This window comes from Schistocerca nitens, chromosome 12, assembly GCF_023898315.1.
Source record: "Schistocerca nitens isolate TAMUIC-IGC-003100 chromosome 12, iqSchNite1.1, whole genome shotgun sequence".
Classification (NCBI taxonomy): Eukaryota; Metazoa; Arthropoda; class Insecta; order Orthoptera; family Acrididae; genus Schistocerca; species Schistocerca nitens.
The window spans coordinates 137145155-137170572 of record NC_064625.1 but is presented as its reverse complement, the minus strand read 5'-3'; the positions used below and the strand labels follow the sequence as shown (position 1 = coordinate 137170572).

At 43.9% G+C, this 25418-nt stretch overlaps 1 protein-coding gene across 1 annotated transcript in view; it reads right to left on the bottom strand.

The window, feature by feature from the left end:
- Nucleotides 1–25418, bottom strand: part of LOC126214965 (uncharacterized) — an 815775-nt gene that overhangs the window by 238118 nt on the left and 552239 nt on the right. Inside the window, exons 5-6 of the mRNA XM_049941599.1 lie at nucleotides 13587–13709; nucleotides 2243–2530 (exon numbers count right to left, since the gene is read on the bottom strand). Of these exons, the coding sequence (XP_049797556.1) occupies nucleotides 2243–2530; nucleotides 13587–13709 (411 nt within the window). The remainder of the gene's footprint in view (nucleotides 1–2242; nucleotides 2531–13586; nucleotides 13710–25418) is intronic.

Here is a 25418-nt window from a genome sequence, read left to right as displayed (position 1 = left end):
CGTTTCCCATACACTTTCGTTATTCTATGACCCTCCAAACCTTACACCTTTTTATTCTGGTTTTACCTTATAATTGTGCTGCACTGTGTGTCCCTCTTGTTACATAGTCTCAGCTGTATACAGAACCATTACTTGTCTGTAAATACAGGGAAAACAATGGAAACTTCATGTATACAGGGTGTTACAAAAAGGTACGGCCAAACTTTCAGGAAACATTCCTCACACACAAATAAAGAAAACATGTTATGTGGACATGTGTCCGGAAACAATTAATTTCCATGTTAGAGCTCATTTTAGTTTCGTCAGTATGTACTGTACTTCCTCGATTCACCGCCAGTTGGCCCAATTGAAGGAAGGTAATGTTGACTTCAGTGCTTGTGTTGACATGCGACTCATTGCTCTACAGTACTAGCATCAAGCACATCAGTACGTTGCATCAACAGGTTAGTGTTCATCACGAACGTGGTTTTGCAGTCAGTGCAATGTTTACAAATGCGCAGTTGGCAGATGCCCATTTGATGTATGGATTAGCACGGGGCAATAGCCGTGGCGCGGTACTTTTGTATCGAGACAGATTTCCAGAACAAAGGTGTCCCGACAGGAAGACGTTTGAAGCAATTGATCGGCATCTTAGGGAGCACGGAACATTCCAGCCTATGACTTGCGACTGGGGAAGACCTAGAACGACGAGGACACCTGCAATGGACGAGGCAATTCTTCGTGCAGTTGACAATAATCCTAATGTCAGAGTCAGAGAAGTTGCTGCTGTACAAGGTAACGTTGACCACGTCACTGTATGGAGAGTGCTACGGGAGAACCAGTTGTTTCCGTACCATGTACAGCGTGTGCAGGCACTATCAGCAGCTGATTGGCCTCCACAGGTACACTTCTGCGAATGGTTCATCCAACAATGTGTCAATCCTCATTTCAGTGCAAATGTTCTCTTTACGGATGAGGCTTCATTCCAACGTGATCAAATTGTAAATTTTCACAATCAAAATGTGTGGGCTAACGAGAATCTGCACGCAATTGTACAATCACGTCATCGACACAGATTTTCTGTGAACGTTTGGGCAGGCATTGTTGGTGATGTCTCGATTGGGCCCCATGTTCTTCCACATACGCTCAATGGAGCATGTTATCACGATTTCGTACGGGATACTCTACCTGTGCTGCTAGAACATGTGCCTTTACCAGTACGAAGTGTCGAAGTGTTCATACACTTCTCAACAACAGATTCGGTGACCGATGGATTGGTAGAGGTGGACCAATTCCGTGGCCTCCACACTCTCCTGACCTCAACCCTCTCGACTTTCATTTATGGGGGCATTTGAAAGCTCTTGTCTACGCAACCCCAGTACCAAATGTAGAGACTCTTCGTGCTCGTTTTGTGGACCGCTGTGATACAATACGCCATTCTCCAGGGCTGCATCAGCGCATCGGGGATTCTATGTGACGGAGGGTGGATGCATGTATCCTCACTAAATGGAGGACATTTTGAACATTTCCTGTAACAAAGTGTTTGAAGTCACGCTGGTACGTTCTGTTGCTGTGTGTTTCCATTCCATGATTAATGTGAATTGAAGAGAAGTAATAAAATGAGCTCTAACATGGAAAGTAAGCATTTCCGGACACATGTCCACATAACATATTTTCTTTCTTTGTGTGTGAGGAATGTTTCCTGAAAGTTTGGCCATACCTTTTTGTAACACCCTGTATACATGTGTTTTTTGCATTATATACCTACACCTACACCTACATCTACATCTACATCTACATGGTTACTATGCAATTCACACTTAAGTGCCTGGCAGAGGGTTCATCGAACCATTTTCACACTACTACTCTACCATTCCCACTCTCGAATGGCGCGTGGGAAAAAGGAACACCTAAATCTTTCCGTTGGAGTTCTGATTTCTCTGATTTTATTAAAATGATCATTTCTCCATACGTAGGTGGGTGTCAACAAAATATTTTCGCATTCGGAAGAGAAAGTTGGCGACTGAAATTTCGTAAATAGATCTCGCCGCAAAGAAAACCGCCTTTTGTATTTTTTTGGTTCTAATAAAACCCCACGTCATTCCAAGCACGTGTGTCAATTTGTACCTCTCTATCTACATTATTCCGTGATTTATACAGTTTTCAAATTTATACTGACTTTTTGATCACCCGGTACATCTACCTACTGAGGACTGACAAAGAGACAACATTACAAAAGCACAGCAGCGACGGCAGACGCTACCTGGCTGCCGTTGAGCTGCGCGTGGAGACCCCTGGGGTTGCCGCTGCCGGCACCCAGAGAGCTGGGCCCACTGTGCCACAGGCCGTGCTCCACGGGCCACGTGCCGTGGTACAGCGAGGTCAGCCGGTCCCGGTCGCAGCCGGGCTCCGACGTCGACATCGGGCTGTCGTGCGGGAGCGCCGGCCTCCGTTCCTCGCCTTCCTGCTGGCCGGGCGACGGCTGTTCTGTCCTGCTCGCTCCCAGCCTGGAATTACTCTCTGTCTCCACTTCTTCTAATTCGTTCTTTGACTGTAACAGGTGAATATTACATAATGTCTGAAGCATTTTTGCTTCTCAACAGAACCCGCAATAACAGCATACAAACACATAACAGAGTGTGACTTCTGAAATTTTGCCAGCGTATTTCTTCTTCTAATAATTTCCGGGTATACAGCTGGATCCCATCGACATTCTGCCACGATATTTTGGCCCATAGACGTCCGGCCATCATCAGGTGAGTACACAACTATTGAAGAGCCCAGGTGCAGTTGCAGTATTTATGCCAAATCTCGCGCATGCCTGAAGGCAGCACGTACAACTCGGCTATGCCGCGCATGTCACCACCTGACGCATGCGCTACAGGATGCCAGTACATTTCGCATGCACGAGATTTGGCATAAATACCGCGACTGCACCTGGGCTCTTCAGTAGTTGTGTACTCACCTGATGATGGCCAGACATCTCTGGGCCAAAATATCGTGGCAGAATGTCGACGGGATCCGGCTGCATACCTGGAAATTATTAGAACATAACAGAATGTTTTGCATAACTTGATGTTGTAAGGCATTGGTGCAATATGTGGTAAAAGTTACAAAGTAGACACCCTCCGGAAGTTTTTACAGTTTGTGGATGATGTATGTACATGCCTCGATCATGGATGTGTGTGATGTCCTTAGGTTAGTTAGGTTTAAATAGTTCTAAGTCTAGGGGACTGGTGACCTCAGATGTCAAGTCACATAGTGCTTACAGCCATTTGAGCCTTTTTTGAAATGCAACTGAAAGATTAGAAAACAAATAAGTCACCTGGTCCGAATGGGATCCCAGTTCAGTTTTGCAGAGAGTATTCTACGGCACTGGGCCCTCGATTACCTTGCATTTATAGTGAATTTCTCTCCCAGCGCAAAGCCCCAAGCGACTTGAGGAAAACAGAGGTGGCTGAAGTTTAGACGAAGCGTAGAAGAACAGACACAAAAAATTACATACCAGTATTCCTAACATCGGTTTCTAACAAAATGTTATGATATGTTATGTTAACCGGGGACCTAGAAACGATGGAGAGGCTCCGTCCCCGCTGCAGCCGCAATGGTCCACAACCCCACAATGACTACCGCAGTCCACTCCACCCCTCCGCCGCCCCACACCGAACCCAGGGTTATTGTGCGGTTCGGCCCCTGGTGGACCCCCCAGGGAACGTCTCACACCAGAAGAGTGTAACCCCTATGTTTGCATGGTAGAGTAATGGTGGTGTATGCGTACGTGGAGAACTTCTTTGCGCAGCAATCGGCGACATAGTGTAGCTGAAGCGTAATAAGGGGAACCAGCCCACATTCAGCGAGGCAGATGGAAAACTGCCTAAAAACCATCCACAGACTGGCTGGCTCACCGGACCTTGACAAAAATCCGCCGGGCGGATTCGTGCCGGGGACTGGCGCTCCTTCCCGTCCGGAAAGCCGTGCGCTAGACCGCACGGCCAACTGGGCGGGCTATGTATGCACATAATAAACATCAAAATACTGGTCAAAGACTTGTCCATTATCTAGTATGTGTTTTCTAAATTTACCAGGCAATTTTAGCTTTGATGAAAGAAAGTGTGTGAATTATGGCGAAGTGTGTTTAAATATGACACTAACGTAAACATCAGGCTATGCTCTAGGTGAGTCTATTACCATAAACTTAATCTGACATTTACATTCCTCAGCTTCACCGACTCTCAAGCAAATTATCCCCTTCAAACCTAACCTAGATATAGTAAAATAAAAAGACAAAAAGATGATGTTTGCAGATGATATGGTAATATGGGGTGATAAAGAGGTAGATGTACAGTTACAGCTTGATGCGTGGAAGGAAATAACGAAAAGGTATGGATTAAAAATAAATAAACATAAGAGTGAAGTAATGGTATTTGGAAGAGAGAAAGGGATCGACAGAAATATTACCTTGAATGGAGAACCCCTCAAAATGGTAGAAAGTTTCACTTATTTAGGGAGTGAAATATCTAGGGATGGAAGAATAACTAACAAAATTAATAGGAGTTTACAGAAGGGAGGCAATTTCTACCAAACAATAAAACACCTGGTTTGGAATAAGGAAGTTTCAGAAAAAGGCAAAACTCCTTATGTGTAAGAATTATTACTTCCCTATTGTCACCTATGGTGGAGAAACATGGACAATGACAGAAAGGGACTGGAGCAGACTGCAAGCAGGGGAAATTAAATTTCTCAGAGCAGTTAAGGGAAAAACAAGAATGGACAGAGTAAGGAATGTAGAGATTAGAAAGGACCTCAAACAAGAAAGTATGAGAGAAGAAATTGAAAGAAAGAGATTAAGATGGTATGGGCATGTTAAGAGGATGCATGGGCAGAGACTCACCAAAATTATGGAAGAACTAAAGATGGATGGGAAAAGACCTAGAGGACGTCCAAGAACACGGTGGAAAATGGGAGTGAGAATATCTGTAGAAAGGAGTGGTGTGACCTGGCAGCAAGTGGTGGAAGAAAAGTGGTGGGAGGATCGAGCCAAATGGAGAAGACTCGTCAGCACCCAGACCAGGCAGTAGCTGGAGCAGGATTTGGATATAGATACACTCCTGGAAATGGAAAAAAGAACACATTGACACCGGTGTGTCAGACCCACCATACTTGCTCCGGACACTGCGAGAGGGCTGTACAAGCAATGATCACACGCACGGCACAGCGGACACACCAGGAACCGCGGTGTTGGCCGTCGAATGGCGCTAGCTGCGCAGCATTTGTGCACCGCCGCCGTCAGTGTCAGCCAGTTTGCCGTGGCATACGGAGCTCCATCGCAGTCTTCAACACTGGTAGCATGCCGCAACAGCGTGGACGTGAACCGTATGTGCAGTTGACGGACTTTGAGCGAGGGCGTATAGTGGGCATGCGGGAGGCCGGGTGGACGTACCGCCGAATTGCTCAACACGTGGGGCGTGAGGTCTCCACAGTACATCGATGTTGTCGCCAGTGGTTGGCGGAAGGTGCACGTGCCCGTCGACCTGGGACCGGACCGCAGCGACGCACGGATGCACGCCAAGACCGTAGGATCCTACGCAGTGCTGTAGGAGACCGCACCGCCACTTCCCAGCAAATTAGGGACACTGTTGCTCCTGGGGTATCGGCGAGGACCATTCGCAACCGTCTCCATGAAGCTGGGCTATGGTCCCGCACACCGTTAGGCCGTCTTCTGCTCACGCCCCAACATCGTGCAGCCCGCCTCCAGTGGTGTCGCGACAGGCGTGAATGGAGGGACGAATGGAGACGTGTCGTCTTCAGCGATGAGAGTCACTTCTGCCTCGGTGCCAATGACGGTCATATGCGTGTTTGGCACCGTGCAGGTGAGCGCCACAATCAGGACTGCATACGACCGAGGCACACAGGGCCAACACCCGGCATCATGGTGTGGGGAGCGATCTCCTACACTGGCCGTACACCACTGGTGATCGTCGAGGGGACACTGAATAGTGCACGGTACATCCAAACCGTCATCGAACCCATCGTTCTACCATTCCTAGACCGGCAAGGGAACGTGCTGTTCCAACAGGACAATGCACGTCCGCATGTATCCCGTGCCACCCAACGTGCTCTAGAAGGTGTAAGTCAACTACCCTGGCCAGCAAGATCTCCGGATCTGTCCCCCATTGAGCATGTTTAGGACTGGATGAAGCATCGTCTCACGCGGTCTGCACATCCAGCACGAACGCTGGTCCAACTGAGGCGCCAGGTGGAAATGGCATTGCAAGCCGTTCCACAGGACTACATCCAGCATCTCTACGATCGTCTCCATGGGAGAATAGCAGCCTGCATTGCTGCGAAAGGTGGATATACACTGTACTAGTGCCGACATTGTGCATGCTCTGTTGCCTGTGTCTATGTGCCTGTGGTTCTGTCAGTGTGATCATGTGATGTATCTGACCCCAGGAATGTGTCAATAAAGTTTCCCCTTCCTGGGACAATGAATTCACGGTGTTCTTATTTCAATTTCCAGGAGTGTAGATAGATAGATAGACCTAACCTAGACCTGGGTCTGTGCTACAGGTAAGTCTGTCGAAGGAGAAAGGAAGATTAAATTGTAATGTCCAGTTGACAACATTGTTTTTAGAGACAGCACAAGCTCAGTTTATGAAAGATATGGCTTTGCCCTTTCCAAAGGAACCATCCTGGCACTTGCCTGGAGCACTTTAGGGGAATCATAGAAAACATAAATTTGACAGCTGGATGGGAATTCAAACCACTTTCCAGAATGCAAGGGCAATGTGCTAACCAGTGCAGCACTCGCTCGTGTAAGTTTGTTACCACAACCAAAATTTCAGAGGCATCCAATAACACCCTCTAATAGCAATATGTTTAAAAACCTCAGATAAACTGGAATACATTACACGGAAACATGCACGATACACGACATGTGCGTGAGCCTAGAGGGAACTGTAAGAATGAAAGGCTTAGGGAGCTATACGTGGGATGCACTCTTTCTCCTCTACTTTTCAATCTGTACAGTTCAGAAATTCCCGTTACAAACTTTTAGGACTTGTAGAGGGGTGTGAGTAGACAATATTTTCACTGGAAGCCGTGTCCAGAAATGTACCATTTCCATGCTACAAATGTTTGAAGACACATTAGTACTGCAACTACTTTTACAAGCAATTGATTAGGCGTGACCCAGTACATCACTTGTCTTACAATTCCACTCATCAGTAGCCAAAGAAATTATTCGTGTACTCGTTGATGGGTTCTCTTCAATACAATGCAGCAGGGCCTCCTCTAATGTGGGTGTGTGGTGTCTCCTTGGAGCAATACAGTCACACCTGCTTGCAGTGAAGGTAGGTGGCAAAAATAGTATGTGATGGAGTCTGACACTGTGTAAAACAATCTCGATAAAGATGATGTGCAGTTCTTCCGTTACCGTGATTTTTGACATTCGGAAGGATTATGTCACTGTATTGTGCAAACACGTATTCAACCGTGTTGCTCTAACACTCACAGACACGCGAACGAGGCTCGAATCAGGTCAGAGAGGTAGAGCAGACATGAAATGACATCAGCCATCTGACGTAACCATCCTCAAAATGATTATCCTGTCACATACCCACCTAACAAACACGTTCTCAAAAGGCTGCAACACGGGAATGATCATTCAAAATATTATGTACTCACTCCCCTTCTACAAGTCCTAGAAGTTTGTAACAGGAATTTCCAAACACTCTGCATATCATTGAAGCAATGAAACAAAGAAATAAAAGTTCAGGAGAGGGATTAAAACTCAGAATGAAAATATATCAATAATAAGATTCCCGGTAAAAGTTTAGAAGCGGCCATCTACACTCTAGCTTCGAAGAGTTCATAATAGTATGCTGGTATTTGGTAACACCTGTTGCGAACACTTGTGGTAATTTAAGATAGCAAACCAGCTGATTTGTATAGCAAATCACATATCAATATGTTTTCATACTGACTGCAGAAGAGATAACAAGTGTTTAATGTAACAACATTAACATAGCAGATGCTAGAGCGCAATGAAACAGAATTTTCAGGGGAAAAAAAAACTGTCAACTACTAAGCTAACAGACTTCAGCCTACACTGCACAAGATCAGTCCATCATCTTAACCAAAATTTAATATTCATGTTAGCTGGCTTTGCTAACTTACAACCAGTCACCTGCCAATAAACCTAGATTTCGAGCTATGCCACATATCAGTCCACCACCACACCCTGTACTCGACTTTTTTTTTTAGACAAACTCATTAATAATATTTTAGCATACATAGTGAAAGTGGTGTATATAATGATAGTAAAAAAGCTACAATGAGGCCAAAGAAGGCAATGAAAAAAGGGTTCCCCCATAACATGAGTAATACATGTCTTTTGTCACCACAACCAAGATTCATATATGTGAGGAAATCACACATTTATAACATTTAATATCTTTCTGCTTGACATGGAGACGCATTGCTAAAACCTGGTCTGTAGCGCAGTGCATGCTCGGCCCTCTGTAAAGTTTAGCAAGATTCACTGATGACATTGCTGTCCTTTATGACAATGAAGAATAATTACAGGACCTGTTGAATGAAATGAATGGACTAATGAGCACAGACTACGGATTGAGGATAAGCCAAAGTATCGAGAAGCAGCAGAAATGAGATTAGGAACGAACTTGACTTCATAATTTTAGTACTACAAAAAGTGAAGCAGAATAATGCAGGGCAGATGAACAAATGAAAGCAAATGAAGCAGACTATCACATCCAAATAGAGCATTACTTATCAAAAGGATTCCACTAGTATTAAACATAGACCTTAACTTGCAGAAGAAATTTCTGAGAATGTGTATGTGGAATACCCTACAGAAGTGAATCATGGATTGTGAAAAAACTGGAAAAGGAGAGAATCAAAGCATTGGATATGTGTTGCAGAATAACGCTGTCATTGGGTGTAATTGCTATGCTGAGGTTAAGAAATTGGCACAAGAAAGAAAATCTGGTGGGCTCCATCAGAACACACAAAAGACTTATGGCAGGAAAAGTGGAGGTGGAATGGAGAAGGGAATGTATCTCAGCGACAGTTACATGATAATCTTCATAAAAATATGACGTCCGCCCCTGGTAGCTGAGTGGTCAGCGCGACGGACTGTCAATCCTGAGGGCCCGGGTTCGATTCCCGGCTGGGTCGGAGATTTTCTCCACTCAGGGACTGGGTGTTGTGTTGTCCTAATCATCATCATTTCATCCCCATCGACGCGCAAATCGCCGAAATGGCGTCAAATCGAAAGACTTGCACCAGACGAGCGGTCTACCCGACGGGAGGCCCTCGTCACACGCCATTATTATTTATAAAAATATGACTATTATATTTTCTTATATAACTCTAGAGGATACCAAGACATATCATGCCAACCACAAATGTCTGTTATGTGTGATTTAAACACAATGCACACAAGACAAAGAAGCTTCAAAACAAAGTAAACAAAAATGTGTATATGATAACAGGCGAAAGAAAAAATAAACACTGAGTGTTTCATGAAATTAAATATCCCAATTCTGTTGATTTACTCATTGTAAACGGGACTGTGTCACATGCAGGAAACATTTGCCAGTCAATCTCATTTAACTATGTAAGGAGCACCACACAGGGAATTGTGACAATCCAGTTTACACTGTTACAATGACATTCTTTGCACTATTTAATTAATAGCACTGTGAGCCTATAATATGTTCTGTACATCTACTCAATACTTTGATGAAATACAAGACTTGAAAATCTTCAGGAAGGAAGGAACATTACAGTTTATCATCTCTCTAGGTATAGGGGCATTAGAGAAGTGCCCACACACTGAGTGGGAGAGGATGAGGAAGAAAGCTGGCTGTGTAATTTTCAAAGGAAGCATTTGCCTTTAGTAATTCAACAAACCCACAGAAAATCTACATATGAGTGCCTGGACAGGGATCTTGTCAACTGTCCTCCAGAATGAGAGTTCATTAACTTATCAGAGCACAATCTGACTCAGTGGGAATATTCAGAACAACAGTACAATGTATAGTACAATGCTCAGCCTGGACACCAAAGTATCATATTTATCTGGTCATCAGTCTCTCTGTTTTCTTGTTAGACACGAGGTCTTAAGTTCATGAAGCCTATGTAAGTAAACTAAAGAAGTACTGAATTATACAACTTATATGATGCAAATTTTTAAACACTTCTGAATCTTACAGGTTGGTGCAACTTCGGAACTAAATCGAGACAGAATTGTGACAAAATTTTGCATAATTTCTGAGAAATCCCCGTTCTCATTAGAGGTGGGTCTCATTCATCCTGGTGTCCGAGTGACTTGCGCTTTCCTTTTTACACTAGAAGGACCCCCTCCATCATTTTGACAGTTGCTCTGTTTTAGTAAACTTATTTCTTGTAAATGATTTATTTTACAGTTCCCATTTCCTATGACTTTAGTAAACGATTTATGAAGTCCATGTCTGCAAAGATTTAAGCATTTAGGACCTTTCTGAAAAGTGGCACAATGAACTCCTACTAAAAGTACCGCCATTTGACATTTTGCTGGGTACGGAAGTGTGGACAATAGCTTTTGGAACTGTCTACAGCTACTGTTAATTGCCTTCCTGTTTGGTTTGTGGCATTCTGCCGATCCTTTGTCAATTTCATTTGTTTCCTAATGGCATTTTTGAGACATAGTTTGTCTGGTGTCATATTTCCACTAATATTTTGGAAAGTATTATGGGGGTTTTCCACGTTAATTTTGGTGTATAATAATTTGAAGCTCTTTGTTCATTTACTGTACGGGTATTATATATTTTCAGGTGTGTCAAACAAAAGTGTGCCCTTACCCCAGCTACCAGCATTAGAGACGTTCATGGCAGAGCGAAGGAAAAGCTCAAATGAAAGAAATCCTTCCACTGAAAGTAGTTAAACAGCTAATGATGGAACAACGTGGACTGTAAGACCTACATATGTTGTTCCTGGAACATGGTCACAGCAGAACATGTTGAAGGTAGCACCAGGATCACAGGCTATGCAAAGAGGTCCGTCAGAAAAGGTATACATTATAGTGCATGGGGTTAGTAACAGATAACAATAAGCTTCAAAATGTAATGAAGTTTCCACAAAACAGATGGCATGTCAAGAACTGTGTTGTGGTGACTGGACCTTTGGCCCCGATGCAACAAAAGCCACTATATCACATTTGTATTTACAAGGAAAAATACTTTGCGTTGAAGTTCTTATCGTCAAACACGAGTACCAGCATTTTTCTGGAAGACTGAGAACATAAATAAATTCGCTGAAATTTTTCAGATAATACAATTTGATGAACAGGACTGACTGCAGAGTGAGGGTAGATGGCTTTAGAACCTGCTGCCCCTTTGGGGAACCATTAGATTGCCAATTTTTTGCATTGTTACATTTCTAGTGAAAATATCACTTTCGATGAACACCTGTTTGCAGGCAAAGCTAGATGCTCTTTAATTTAACATCTGAGTTTTGGCTTGCACGTGATTCAAAGAGGCAAAGGTGAGCACCACTCTACAGATGTTCGTATTGCGGAGCACACGTAACTTGCCTTATACAGCCCTTTGTTTCTGCAGGAAGAAATATTAAATGAGCCAGATGTCCAAAAAACTTACACAGAACAATTTTTTCATAACCAAATTACTTGCAGAAAGCTTGAAACATAGGAGTACAAGCATTGCAGGCACAATGAGGAAATCTAGAAGGCAAATCCCTCAATCAACAATGTCTACTGTAACACTGTTACACACAGCTACACAGATGGCATGACTGTAACATGCTATAAGGGAAAAAATAACAAAAATTGTATTCCTTTGAGTTCAATGAGTGACGTAGTTAGACTCCATGAACGACATCCTAAAAAGCTACCACAATCAGTAGTGTACTACAATAACACAAAGTACACCACTGACCTCATCAACCACATGGCTCGGCTTCACACTGAAGTATGGATGTCGCAGATGGCCAATGCATTTTTTTTTTTTTCAAAGTATTGCTTGGCAGCTATTAATGCATGAGTACTCTATAAGGAAGTAACAAGTGAAAAAGTAACCTAGCGTCACTTTACATGTAAGTTAGCAGGAGAACTTCAGCATATAAGGCCACACAGGTGCAAAATACTCTTCCTAATATAGTGCCACAACATAGCAACATTTGCATGACTTGTCAGATGAGAGAATGTAGAAGGAATACACAAGCAAGCATTTATATAAAAAGTGCAGCAAGTACGTTTGTGGAACATGTTTAGACAATGCTGAATACAAACGTTATGTGTACCACTGTGCAGCAGGTGGCTGAATGAGTGAAATGCGAAATCAGCTTATAAATGTTTGCTGTACCATATACTGTGCTATTCAAAATTTTATGTAAAAAATCATATTTCTGTCAAGGGAGGTAATCCATTTCACATTTTGTTATCATATATATTTGGATCAATTATGTGGTATAAAATGTTCACTGTACCATGTAATTCCTCAGAAAAAAGTAAAACTATATCCTGGTAAACTGTATAAATACTATGAAAAAATTGGCATATACAGTATATCCAAATTTGTTTACTATTTTTAAGAAGGCAAACAAAACTGCACCCATCAAAATGACAGGTTGGTCCTTCTGGATAGTTCCTAATTCACGATCCTTCTATTGTTAATCCTCCCCAACCCATTCATTTCCAGGATGGAATCATAGGAAAGGGAGCTAGATTGTCTGTCAATTTTGCTTTTGTGTGTCTCTGTCAGCAAACTATAAATTTCGGTGAGGTGTGTGTGTGTGTGTGTGTGTGTGTTTTGCGAACTGGTTAAGCTGCATGGGAATTTAAAATGGTGTAATTAATGCCAGAATCGTGAATGAAACTGCGTCATTGTTACGTTCGTTGCTATACAATACGAAACTAAGGCAGAGCCGTAATCGCAAAAGTTCTTAAGTATGTGCCAGAATAAATATAATCCCGCAGTTCCCTGTAAGATTCAAAATGTGAAACGTGCGTTACCGGTACCTCTGTTCACTCGCTGCTTAATGAATTCTTAAGTACCAAAGCTGCTAGATACAAATCTTTCACCACTATCTACATTCCAAATAATAAAACTGATGCAAAACAAATATTATCAGCGACCTGATTTGCCTCTTTCCGATTTCGAATACCCGCTCACAGCGAGATAAAAGCGTATCACAGCAAACAGCTTCTGCTAGTTCATGCTTTCACCGCGAGAAGCGGTATCACTGCCTCTAGATAACGAAAACAACTTCCTTCCGCAAGGGCTAAAGTCACGCCCTTTACTGACACGGATCTTACGGAAAGGAAGCAATGTTCTCATGCAGTACAGTAACTGAGTTGTACATATTTAATTCTAGCTATCGCCTCGAATTCCAAGCACAAAAGGTGTAGAGACATAGTAATCAACGCACAACTGCATTTCATTTCAAATGAACTGCTTGCTTAGACCTCCTAACAGAAACTACATGCATTCTCCTCCTGAACTAACTGCATCAGATTACTGAGTCGAAATTTAAAAGAACAATATAAATTATCAACAAAACTTGCATCTCATGGTTCTGTGACTCACCTCATTCTTCTCGTCTTCTTCCTTTGGCTCCTGCATACTGCCCTCTTTGTTGCAATGTCCCACTGGCTTTGGCATCAGATTCAGTCTCGCCAAGAGTGACTCTGTCGTAGTCATCTGCTGATACTGCAACACACAGTCAAAATGGCCTTGTAAGCACACTAAATGTAGAGAAAATTGTTTCCTGAAAACATAGACACATAATCACTACGTTGCATCGGGCTCCCAAACCCGAGGTCATGTTAACACTTCAGTATCGACTCGCCGGGTTTCAATTTCTACAATCGGCTTTCGCTTCGATTAAACGCACATCCGTTTTTGAAACCCACTCGGGTTGTCACGTTACCGTCTTATTTTTACAATTTTTCTGCTAATATGTACGGATTGACTTACTGTGCAGCGAGGAGAAATAGGAATATCCGCTTGAGCATGAAGTTGTCTACAAAATTTCCCAAGAATTCTCTGCAAATAATGATCTAGAACTTGTGCTAATTAGAATCGCCTTTATTTAAAGGATATTTAGAAAAAATTTTGCAAAGCTGGATTGAGCATGAAGTTGTCTACAAAATTTCCCAAGAATTCTCTGTAAATAATGATCTAGAACTGATGCTAATTAGAATCGCCTTTATTTAAAGGATATTTAGAACAAATTTTGCGAAACTGGAAGAGGAAATTGTTAGATTGGGAATCCCTATTAGAGAAGAAATACGGCATGTTTTATTCTTCGCCAACGACCAGGTCCTACAACAGCAGCAAAGAAGACTCCAGCTATGTACATATTCAGGAAACTGCAGGAAGAATACACAAAATGTGGCCCAAAACTACAAACACAAAAAATACGGAATACATGTTAGTAAATGAGGATGACCAAGACGTTCTGGACGTAGACTAAAGATGTCTACACCTTTAAATACTTGGACGTCACTTTTACAACAAAAGGGAGAAGCATACAAAACATTTCAAATAAAACTGGATAAGGAAAAAGAGCAATTTTGGTATGGCCACGTCCAACGAATGGACGATAACCGATGGCCAACAAGAATCTATGAATGGGCATTAGCTGAAGAAGAAAACGTGGGAGACCACTTAGAACAGTGGTTCCCGGTCTATCTTAGACCATTGCCCCTGACTGCAATTAGACATTGGCTAGTAACCCCGTCCTCCCCCGCCCCCCTACGCCACATCATCATCAACTTTAGCACCTAGATAAACTGTAGAATGAAGGACTTTTCTTGGAACACTTTTATTTTTTTGATTATGATAGATGAATGACAATCTGTGTTTGTGTGTGTGTGTTAGAATAATTCGTCGTACAACGCAAGTGCTACCCGCAACTCCTCAGATAAGAAAGCTAACTGCTCACAGTGAGGACAGACGCTTGTTACAAAACACACTTTCCCTGCATTACTCCTCTCCCTTGTGATACCTGCTTAACCTGCACACTGTAACCCATTTAAAATCAACCAAGTTAAAAGTTTATGCTCTATACTTAGTGTTCGTAAATCACTTGACAGCTGCACTCATTACTTCTGAACTGGCAGAAATTGGACGACTTCAGGCTTTGTGGTTGATCACTCTAATACTAATGATAATAATAATAATAATAATAATAATAATAATAAATGCAATGTAACATATACCGTACAGTTAAAAGGAAGTCACGCTTGATCAAGGTCCGCGTCACTTTCCATTTCTAACCAGACATAACTTCTGAGAAAGGGAAGAAATAATAATAATAATTGATTGGCCACTCCATGGCGTGTTGTGTGCACCACAACCAAAAAGTGGATAGAATTGGAAGGAAAATCATCATGGGCCGTATTTTGTTGTTCTATTGTCAGCAAAATCGATTTTCAGTCACTTAGTATTTTAATTGTATATTACAGTGCTGAGGATGGTCACTAAGTGACTGAAAATCGATTTTGCTGACAATAAAACAACAAAATACGGCCAATGCTGATTTCCCTTCCAATAATAATAATAATAATAATAATAATAATAATAACACTGCGTGCAGTACAGTACGAGCCCTTACATAGTTACTGCTGTGTCAATTAACTCATTTATGTGTTTCGAAGCGAGTAATGAAGCTATTTGTGGATTACTGCGGGTACTATCTACAACTTGGAGAAGATATTTTCTTGACATATTTAGCAGTTGTTGAATATCTGTCTTACTTTTATCATCAGCGATGTACGGGACAAAGCACAACATATGTGTGTAGTGGGTGGACTGTGTGAGAAACCTGTAACCTCCATCGCATTAAAGCTACTAACTGAGAACTCAAGACTCAGACAAAAATGGTTCAAATGGCTCTGAGCACTATGGGACTTAACATCTGAGGTCATCAGTCCCCTAGAACTTAGAACTACTTAAACCTAACGACATCACACACATCCATGCCCGAGGCAGGATTCGAACCTGCGACCGTAGCGGTCGCGCGGTTCCAGACTGAAGCGCCTTTAACCGCGTGGCCACACTGGCCGGCAGACAAAATTGTGATAATAGTAATGACCTTTTGAAAATAACTTAGTTTCGTGACTGAAACAGAATCTAATCGTTTAATATTTTACCCCTCAGAAGTAATTACCCCCAGGTTGCGACCTACAAGGTGGCGCCTTGACGAAAAGCACTAGACAAACATGGACTCGGCGAAGCGGAGGGCAATGACGTACCTCCAATATTTAACTGAAGGGGCACAGACATTGTGCTGACTAAATCACAAACTGGAACAGCTGATTTCCAGACGCCATTTTGGTGAAACAACTGACGATCGGGAAAAACCGATATTAATTTTATTCGTGGCTGTAATATTCAGCAACTGTAGTATTATTTTCCCAGGATAATTCGGACGATGTTAAATTGATTTATCGAAGCGGATAAAGCATAGTAAAATTTATTTGAACTGATGAATCAATTTTATCCTAGAAAAACCTATATTTGATTGCCCTAGCAAAACCACTTCAGGCTTTAACAAGTAAACACGACTGCGAAAAACTGTTTCAAAAATTGGGTTTTCGTTTTATGGAAGATGTGGCGTATTTATATGTAGTAACTATGATGTTAGTTCGCCTTCCTGCTACATCTGACATCCATTTCTGCTTTCAAGGTAAAAAAATTGTAGGTACGATTCGTAATAATACGCAGACAGTGATCAAACAATGACTCGACCGTGGCCGGCCATTGTAGCCGAGCTGTTCTAGGCGCTTCAGTCCGGAAACGCGCTGCTACTACCTTCACAGGTTCGAATCCTGCCTCGGGCATGGATGTATGTGATGTCCTTAGGTTAGTTAGGTTTAAGTACACTACTGACCATTAAAATTGCTACACCAAGAAGAAATGCAGATGACAAACGGGTATTCATTGTGTAACACCTCCGTTTTTATCATCCCGACCTGATCTGATCGAATAGCAGCCCAATATTTATTATTAACATGACCGTGAACCTAATGGGGCTGGTAATCGGAATTGACTGCTACGGAAGTTGTTACTTTCCAATTCGTTCTGCTCAATACTATAATGTCTGGTAATGAGGAACACCAACACAGTTTTACTAATTACGAACTTACAGGGCGTTTCAAAAATGACCGGTATATTTGAAACGGCAATAAAAACTCAACGAGCAGCGATAGCAATACACCGTTTGTTGCAATATGCTTGGGACAACAGTACATTTTCAGGCGCACAAACTTTCGAAATTACAGTAGCTACAATTTTCAACAACAGATGGCGCTGCAAGTGATGTGAAAGATATAGAAGACAACGCAGTCTGTGGGTACGCCATTCTGTACGTCGTCTTTCTGCTGTAAGCGTGTGCTGTTCACAACGTGCACGTGTGCTGCAGACAACATGGTTTATTCCTTAGAACAGAGGATTTTTCTGGTGTTGGAATTCCACCGCCTAGAACACAGTGTTGTTGCAACAAGACGAAGTTTTCAACGGAGGTTTAATGTAACCAAAGGACCGAAAAGCGATACAATAAAGGATCTGTTTGAAAAATTTCAACGGACTGGGAACGTGACGGATGAACGTGCTGGAAAGGTAGGGCGACCGCGTACGGCAACCACAGACGGCAACGCGCAGCTAGTGCAGCAGGTGATCCAACAGCGGCCTCGGGTTTCCGTTCGCCGTGTTGTAGCTGCGGTCCAAATGACGCCAACGTCCACGTATCGTCTCATGCGCCAGAGTTTACACCTCTATCCATACAAAATTCAAACGCGGCAACCCCTCAGCGCCGCTACCATTGCTGCACGAGAGACATTCGCTAACGATATAGTGCACAGGATTGATGACGGCGATATGCATGTGGGCACCATTTGGTTTACTGACGAAGCTTATTTTTACCTGGACGGCTTCGTCAATAAACAGAACTGGCGCATATGGGGAACCGAAAAGCCCCATGTTGCAGTCCCATCGTCCCTGCATCCTCAAAAAGTACTGGTCTGGGCCGCCATTTGTTCCAAAGGAATCACTGGCCCATTTTTCAGATCCGAAACGATTACTGCATCACGCTATCTGGACATTCTTCGTGAATTTGTGGCGGTACAAACTGCCTTAGACGACACTGCGAACACCTCGTGGTTTATGCAAGATGGTGCCCGGCCACATCGCACGGCCGACGTCTTTAATTTCCTGAATGAATATTTCGATGATCGTGTGATTGCTTTGGGCTATCCGAAACATACAGGAGGCGGCGTGGATTGTCCTCCCTATTCGCCAGACATGAACCCCTGTGACTTCTTTCCGTGGGGACACTTGAAAGACCAGGTGTACCGCCAGAATCCAGAAACAATTGAACAGCTGAAGCAGTACATCTCATCTGCATGTGAAGCCATTCCGCCAGACACGTTGTCAAAGGTTTCGGGTAATTTCATTCAGAGACTACGCCATATTATTGCTACGCATGGTGGATATGTGGAAAATATCGTACTATAGAGTTTCCCAGACCGCAGCGCCATCTGTTGTTGAAAATTGTAACTACTGTAATTTCGAAAGTTTGTCTGCCTGAAAATGTACTGTTGTCCCAAGCATATTGCAACAAACGGTGTATTTCTATCGCTGCTCGTTTAGTTTTTATTGCCGTTTCAAATATACCGGTCATTTTTGAAACACCCTGTATATTCTTCTCAAAACACAAAAAAGGAGACAGCCACTGCCTTCGTCATACATATCTAATTACGGCTAATCTCAGCACAGACTTTCTTCATTTGCCATTATCGTCACACGCTAAGCCATCACTGCATCCAACTCTGCAATCCAAAGTTAGGCCGGCGCGGTAGACGAGAAACCAAATATTGGCACTAGTAACGTCACTGATCACTTTCGTAATGATACTTCTTCACTTTCCCGGTATTAATCTATTACTTAGGGGTCTAACCACGGCGATGGTGACACCCTTCTCGGTTAAAGACCCTGTATTTCAACAATGGCCTCCCCACACACCATTCCCACCAATCACACACTGGCGCATCTCCACACTCGCTCTGTCAACACGTCACAATCGATTGTTTCTCCTATCGACCTGTGCCAAGTGCAAAGTTATAGGAAGGGTCTATGGACCCCTTACAATTGGACAAATATATCATACTAGAACTGACAACTGATTTCATTTTCACGCAATTTGGGTGAATAGATCCTGACAAATCAGTACCCAGGACAACCACCTCTGGCGCTAATAACAGCCTTGATACGCCTGGGCATTGAGTCAAACAGAGCTTGGATGGCGTGTACAGGTACAGCTGCCCATGCAGCTCCAACACGATACCACAGTTCATCAAGAGTAGTGACTGGCGTATTGTGACGAGCCAGTTGCTCGGCCACCATTGACCAGACGTTTTCAATTGGTGAGAGATCTGGAGAATGTGCTGGCCATGGCAGCAGTCGAACATTTCATGTATCCAGAAAGGCCCGTACAGGACCTGCAACATGCGGTCGTGCATTATCCTGCTGAAATGTAGGGTTTCGCAGGGATCGAATGAAGGGTAGAGACACGGGTCGTAACACATCTGAAATGTAACGTACACTGTTCAAAGTGCAAATGGCACGCCATACCATCACGCCGGGTAATACGCCAGTATGATGATGGCGAATACACGCTTCCAATGTGTGTTCACCGCGATGTCACCAAACACGGATGCGACCATCGTGATGCTGTAAACAGAACACGGATTCATCCGAAAAAATGACGTTTTGCCATTCGTGCACCCAGGTTCGTCGTCGAGTACACCATCGCAGGCTATCCTGTCTGTGATGCTGCGTCAAGGGTAACCGCAGCCACGGTCTCCGAGCTGATAGTCCATGCTGCTGCAAACGTCGTCGAACTGTTCGTGCAGATGGTTGTTGTATTGCGAACGTCCCCATCTGTTGACTCAGGGATCGAGACGTGGCTGCAGGATCCGTTACAGCCATGCGGATAAGATGCGTCGTCGCGACTGCTAGTGATAAGAGGCCGTAGGGATCCAGCACGGCATTCGGGTATTACCCTCCTGAACCCACCGATTCCATATTCTGCTAACAGTCATTGGATCTCGACCAACGCGAGCAACAATGTCGCGATACGATAAACCGCAATCGCTATAGGCTACAATCCGACCTTTATCAAAGTCGAAAAGTGATGGTCCCCATTTCTCCTCCTTACACGAGGCATCATAACAACGTTTCACCAGGCAACGCCGGTCAACTGCTGTTTGTGTATGAGAAATCGGTTGGTAACTTTCCTCACGTCAGCACGTTGTAGGTGTCGCCACCGGCGCCAAAATTGTGTGAATGCTCTGAAAAGCTAATCATTTGCATATCACAGCATCTTCTTCCTGTCGCTTAAATTTCGCGTCTGTAGCACGTCATCTTCGTGGTGTAGCAACTTTAATGGTCAGTAGTGTATATCGCGGAGACCAGGACGGGGCCGACTACGTGTGACTTCAGAAAGAGTGGACCGTTGTTTGGCTGTGAGGGCACGACGGCACCGCCTTAGTACTGCACTGCAACTGGCATCTGACCTCGCAGGATGCCGTGGATGTGTCGTACAGAGGCAACGGTGTACAGAAGGCTTCATCAAAGTGGTCTACCTCTGACGTGTCTTATAAGAACGGAACGTCTAGAGTGGAGCCGTCAACATGCCACTTGGACGGTCGAACAGTGGGCCAGTGCTCTTTTCACAGACGAGTCCTAGTTTGGCCTGGGGAGTGATTTTCGACGGATTCGCAACTGGAGGGCACGCAGAACACGATTTCGGAGCCGAAACATAGTGGAAGGAGACCGATATCGAGGTGGGTCCGTAACAGTGTGGGCAGGGGTTATGTTGACCAATCGAAATTCTCTTCATGAAATTTTTTAGGTGAATCGGCAAGTTTTAACTGCTGTCGGGTACCGTGAGGATATCTTGGATTCTCATGCGCCGTTATTGCGAGGTGCTGTGGGTCCAGACGTCGTACTGATGGACAGAATTACCTCGAAGGAAACAAAAAAATGGCTCTGAGCACTATGGGACTCAACTGCTGAGGTCATTAGTCCCCTAGAACTTAGAACTAGTTAAACCTAACTAACGTAAGGACATCACAAACATCCATGCCCGAGGCAGGATTCGAACCTGCGACCGTAGCGGTCTTGCGGTTCCAGACTGCAGCGCCTTTAACCGCACGGCCACTTCGAAGGAAACAAACTGTCTATTGACACACAGTCAACATGGCTTTAGAAAACATCGTTCCTGTGAAACAAAACTAGCTCTTTATTCACATGAAGTGCTGAGTGCTATTGACAAGGGATTTCAGATCGATTCCGTATCCCTGGATTTCCGGAAGGTTCAAATGGCTCTGAGCACTATGGGACTTAACTTCTGAGGTCATCAGTCGCCTAGAACTTAGAACTAATAAAACCTAACTAAGGTAAGGACATCACACACACCCATGCCCGAGGCAGGATTCGAACCTGCGACCGTAGCGCTTGCGCGGTTCCAGACTGTAGCGCCTAGAACCGCTCGGCCACCCCGGCCGGCATTTCCGGAAGGCTTTTGACACTGTACCACACAAGCGACTCGTAGTGAAATTGCGTGCTTATGGAATATCGTCTGTTATGTGACTTGATTTGTGATTTCCTGTCAGAGAGGTCACAGTTCGTAGTAATTGACGGAACGTAAAACAGAAGTGATTTCTGGCGCTCTCCAGGGTAGTGTCATAGGCACTTTGTTGTTCCTTCTCTATATAACCGATTTGGGAAACAATCTGAGCAGCCTTCTTAGGTTGTTTGCAGAAGACGCTGTCGTTTATCGACTAATAAAGCCATCAGAAGATCAAAACAAACTGCAAAACGATTTTAAAAATATATCTGAATGGTGGGAAATGTGGCAGTTGACCCTAAATAATGAAAAGTATGAGATCATCCACATGAGTGCTAAAAGGAACTCGATAAACTTCGGTTACACGATAAATAAGTCTCATCTAAAAGCCGCAAATTCAACTAAATACCTAGATATTACAATTGCGAACAACTTAAATTGGAAGGAACACATAGAAAATGTTGTGGGGAAGGCTAACCAAAGGCTGCGTTTTATTGGCAGGACACTTAGAAAAGGTAACATACCTACTAAGGAGACTGCCTACACTACGCTTGTGCGTCCTCTTTTAGAATACTGCTGCGCGGTGTAGGATCCTTACCAGACAGGACTGACGGAGTACATCTAAAAAGTTCAAAGAAAGGCAGCACGTTTTGTATTATTGTGAAATATGGGAGACTGTGTCACAGAAATGATACAGGATTTGGGCTGGAAATGATTAAAAGAAAGGCGTTTTCGTTGCGGCGGAATCTTCTCACGAAATTCCTATCACCAACTTTCTCCTCCGAATGCGAAAAAATTTTGTTGACGCCGATCTAAATGGGGAGGAACGATCACCACGATAAAAGAAGGGAAATCAGAGCTCGTACAGAAAGATATAGGTGTTCATTCCCACAGCGCGCTCTACGAGACTGGAATAATAGAGAGTTGTGAAGCCGGCCGCGGTGGTCTAGCGGTTCTAGGCGCTCAGTCCGGAACCGCGCGACTGCTACGGTCGCAGGTTCGAATCCTGCCTCGGGCATGGATGTATGTGATGTCCTTAGGTTAGTTAGGTTTCACTAGTTCTAAGTTCTAGGGGACTAATGACCTCAGAAGTTCAGTCCCATAGTGCTCAGAGCCATTTGAACCATTTTTTAGAGTTGTGAAGGTGGTTCGATGAACTCTCTGCCAGGCACTTAAATGTGATTTGCAGAGTATCCATGTAGGTGTAGAATGCTCACCTCATAGAGCACGGACAGTTGGTGTGTTTTTTTTTTTTTTTTTTTTTTTTTGGAAACGGAAGATATTGCACGCATGGCGTGGCCTGCCCAGTCTCCCGATTTGCATCCCATAGAGCATGTCTGGGATGCACTAGGGAGACGGGTTGCATCACGTCAACATCCAACTACCACTCTCCAAGACTTGTGGGCAGCTCTGCAGGAAGAATGGGCGTTACTGGCTCAACATGAGACTGATGACATCATTCATAGCATCCCTAGCACGCTACCGGCCGCTGACCTTTGTGTGTGCGAATGGGCACAGGTTGCCCGAACTCTTACGGGAATAGTCACCTTAGTGGGGGCGAGTAATGAGTGGCTGGACAAAGTATCTATTAGGGCAGGGCTTAACAACTGGCCGGTTTTGAGCGCGAGTACTCGCGTCTGCTCACGCACGTGCTCGCGAGCAGGAGCAAGGTCGCGGAGTAGGGAGGGAGGGGAGGGAGGGGAAATGCGCGCGCACGTTTGAATGTGATCTCGCGTTCTTAGCAGATTTAACTAGCCATCTGAATGCTTTGAACATTTTACTACAAGGTAAAGATCTGCTAATTACTCATTTCATAGATCGAATACGAGATTTTAAAATGAAATTGACACTTTGGGTGAGTCAGATGGAAACAGGAAACCTAGCTCATTTTCCTAAATTATCATCCATGCAAGATGTTCACAAAGACTGTGAACGTTATTCACATAGTTTAGTTGATCAGCGCTTTCAAGATCTGACAGCACTAGACAGTGATTTTGATCTGTTCTCTCCATATTCAGCGAATATTTAAGAGATTCGTCCTGAGCTGCAGCAAGAAATTATTGACCTGCAGTGTGACAGAGAATACAGAGACAAATTTCAGAACGAGAAAAACATTTTGGAATTCTACAGACACTTCCCTCAGGATAGATTTCCTCGTTTGCACAAACTGGCGGCTACAATAATATCAATGTTCGGTTCCACGTATGTTTGTGAACAACTGTTCTCTGCAATGAAATGTAACAAGACGCGCCTGAGAAACGCGTTGTCTGATCGAAATTTAAACTGCACGCTGCGCCTAAAATGCACAAGAACAATTACTCCGAACATAGACGCAATTGTAAAGGGCAAAAAGTACAAGATAACCGAGAATCCCACACTTCAGTGACACCTTTTATTGTGTAACAGTTCACAAATTAATGCGAATGTAGAGGCATACACTAAGCTAATAAAATTATGTGGCACGTGTACATTCTCCTTTATTTGTTTCATTTGTCGCAGTAATAATTCGTGAGTGATATCCCTGCAGGTGGCCGCGGATTTACATTGACTGGCGGCAGCTGTTGTGTGCCCCACGTGACTCTCCCCACTCTCCGCTCTGGTCCGGTAGTGGGGGTAGCGTGCTCGCGCTGCTCCGTGCTCGCGCCTTGCTGCTCACAGCTTGCTCCGCGAGCACGTATGTTGTGAAGCCCTGTATTAGGGATATTACGTATGTAAATTGTGGACAGTTGGGAAAGTGATTCTCACGGGAAGGATGCAAGGGATAAGTCCCTGCAGTCGCGCTATTCATCTGTGTCCCCGGTGGCTCAGATTGTTAGAGCGACTGCCATGTAAGCAGGAGATCCCGGGTTCGAGTCCCGGTCGGGGCACACATTTTCAGCTGTCCCCATCAAGGTATGTCAACAACACCTGTCGGCAGCTGACGGTTTCAATTAATTATCATTTACATTAGTTGTTCTTTCCGTTCATTCCATGGACAGTATAGTGCGCCAGCACCAAAACTCAAGTCCGCATCTCGTGGTCGTGCGGTAGCGTTCTCGCTTCCTACGCCCGGGTTCGATTCCCGGCGGGGTCAGGGATTTTCTCTGCCTCGTGATGGCTGGGTGTTGTGTGATGTCCTTAGGTTAGTTAGGTTTAAGTAGTTCTAAGTTCTAGGGGACTGATGACCATAGATGTTAAGTCCCATAGTGCTCAGAGCCATTTGAACCATTTTTGAACCAAAACTCAAACGCATCAATACGTTTCTTGTCTGGCCTTAAGGGTTCACGTTACGCAAGTGTGCAAGATGACGTTAAACGCGAGTGCTTGAACAAGCCGACTCTTTGTACTTCTTCGTTATCATTCTGTTCTGCCAGATGTCGGTGGGCTACTGCGTAGCCACTCACGCCGGCGTGATCCGTCCTCTTATCTCGTCTTCAGATCTTCCCGTGTCGAAGATGCTTGACACAAGATGACGAAAGAATCCACGACTTGCAGTTCATTTAATCCACCTGTGTTCTTCGATCAGTTATCATCAGTTTGGACCTGCTGAGACTGACATCTAATCCATATAACAGACTATCGCTCTTTACTTTTGTTGGTAGGTCAGCAACTTCACGTTAGTTGCTTGCTAGCAGCACGGTGCCATCGGCAAATTGGAGACAGTTAATAGTTCTTCCACCAACTGAGATGCCTCTAAATTGTAAATTTGTGGTAAGATCTTATGGGACCAAACTGCTTATGTCATCGGTCCGTAAGCTTACGCACTACTTAATCTAATTTAAACTAACTTACGCTATGGACAACAC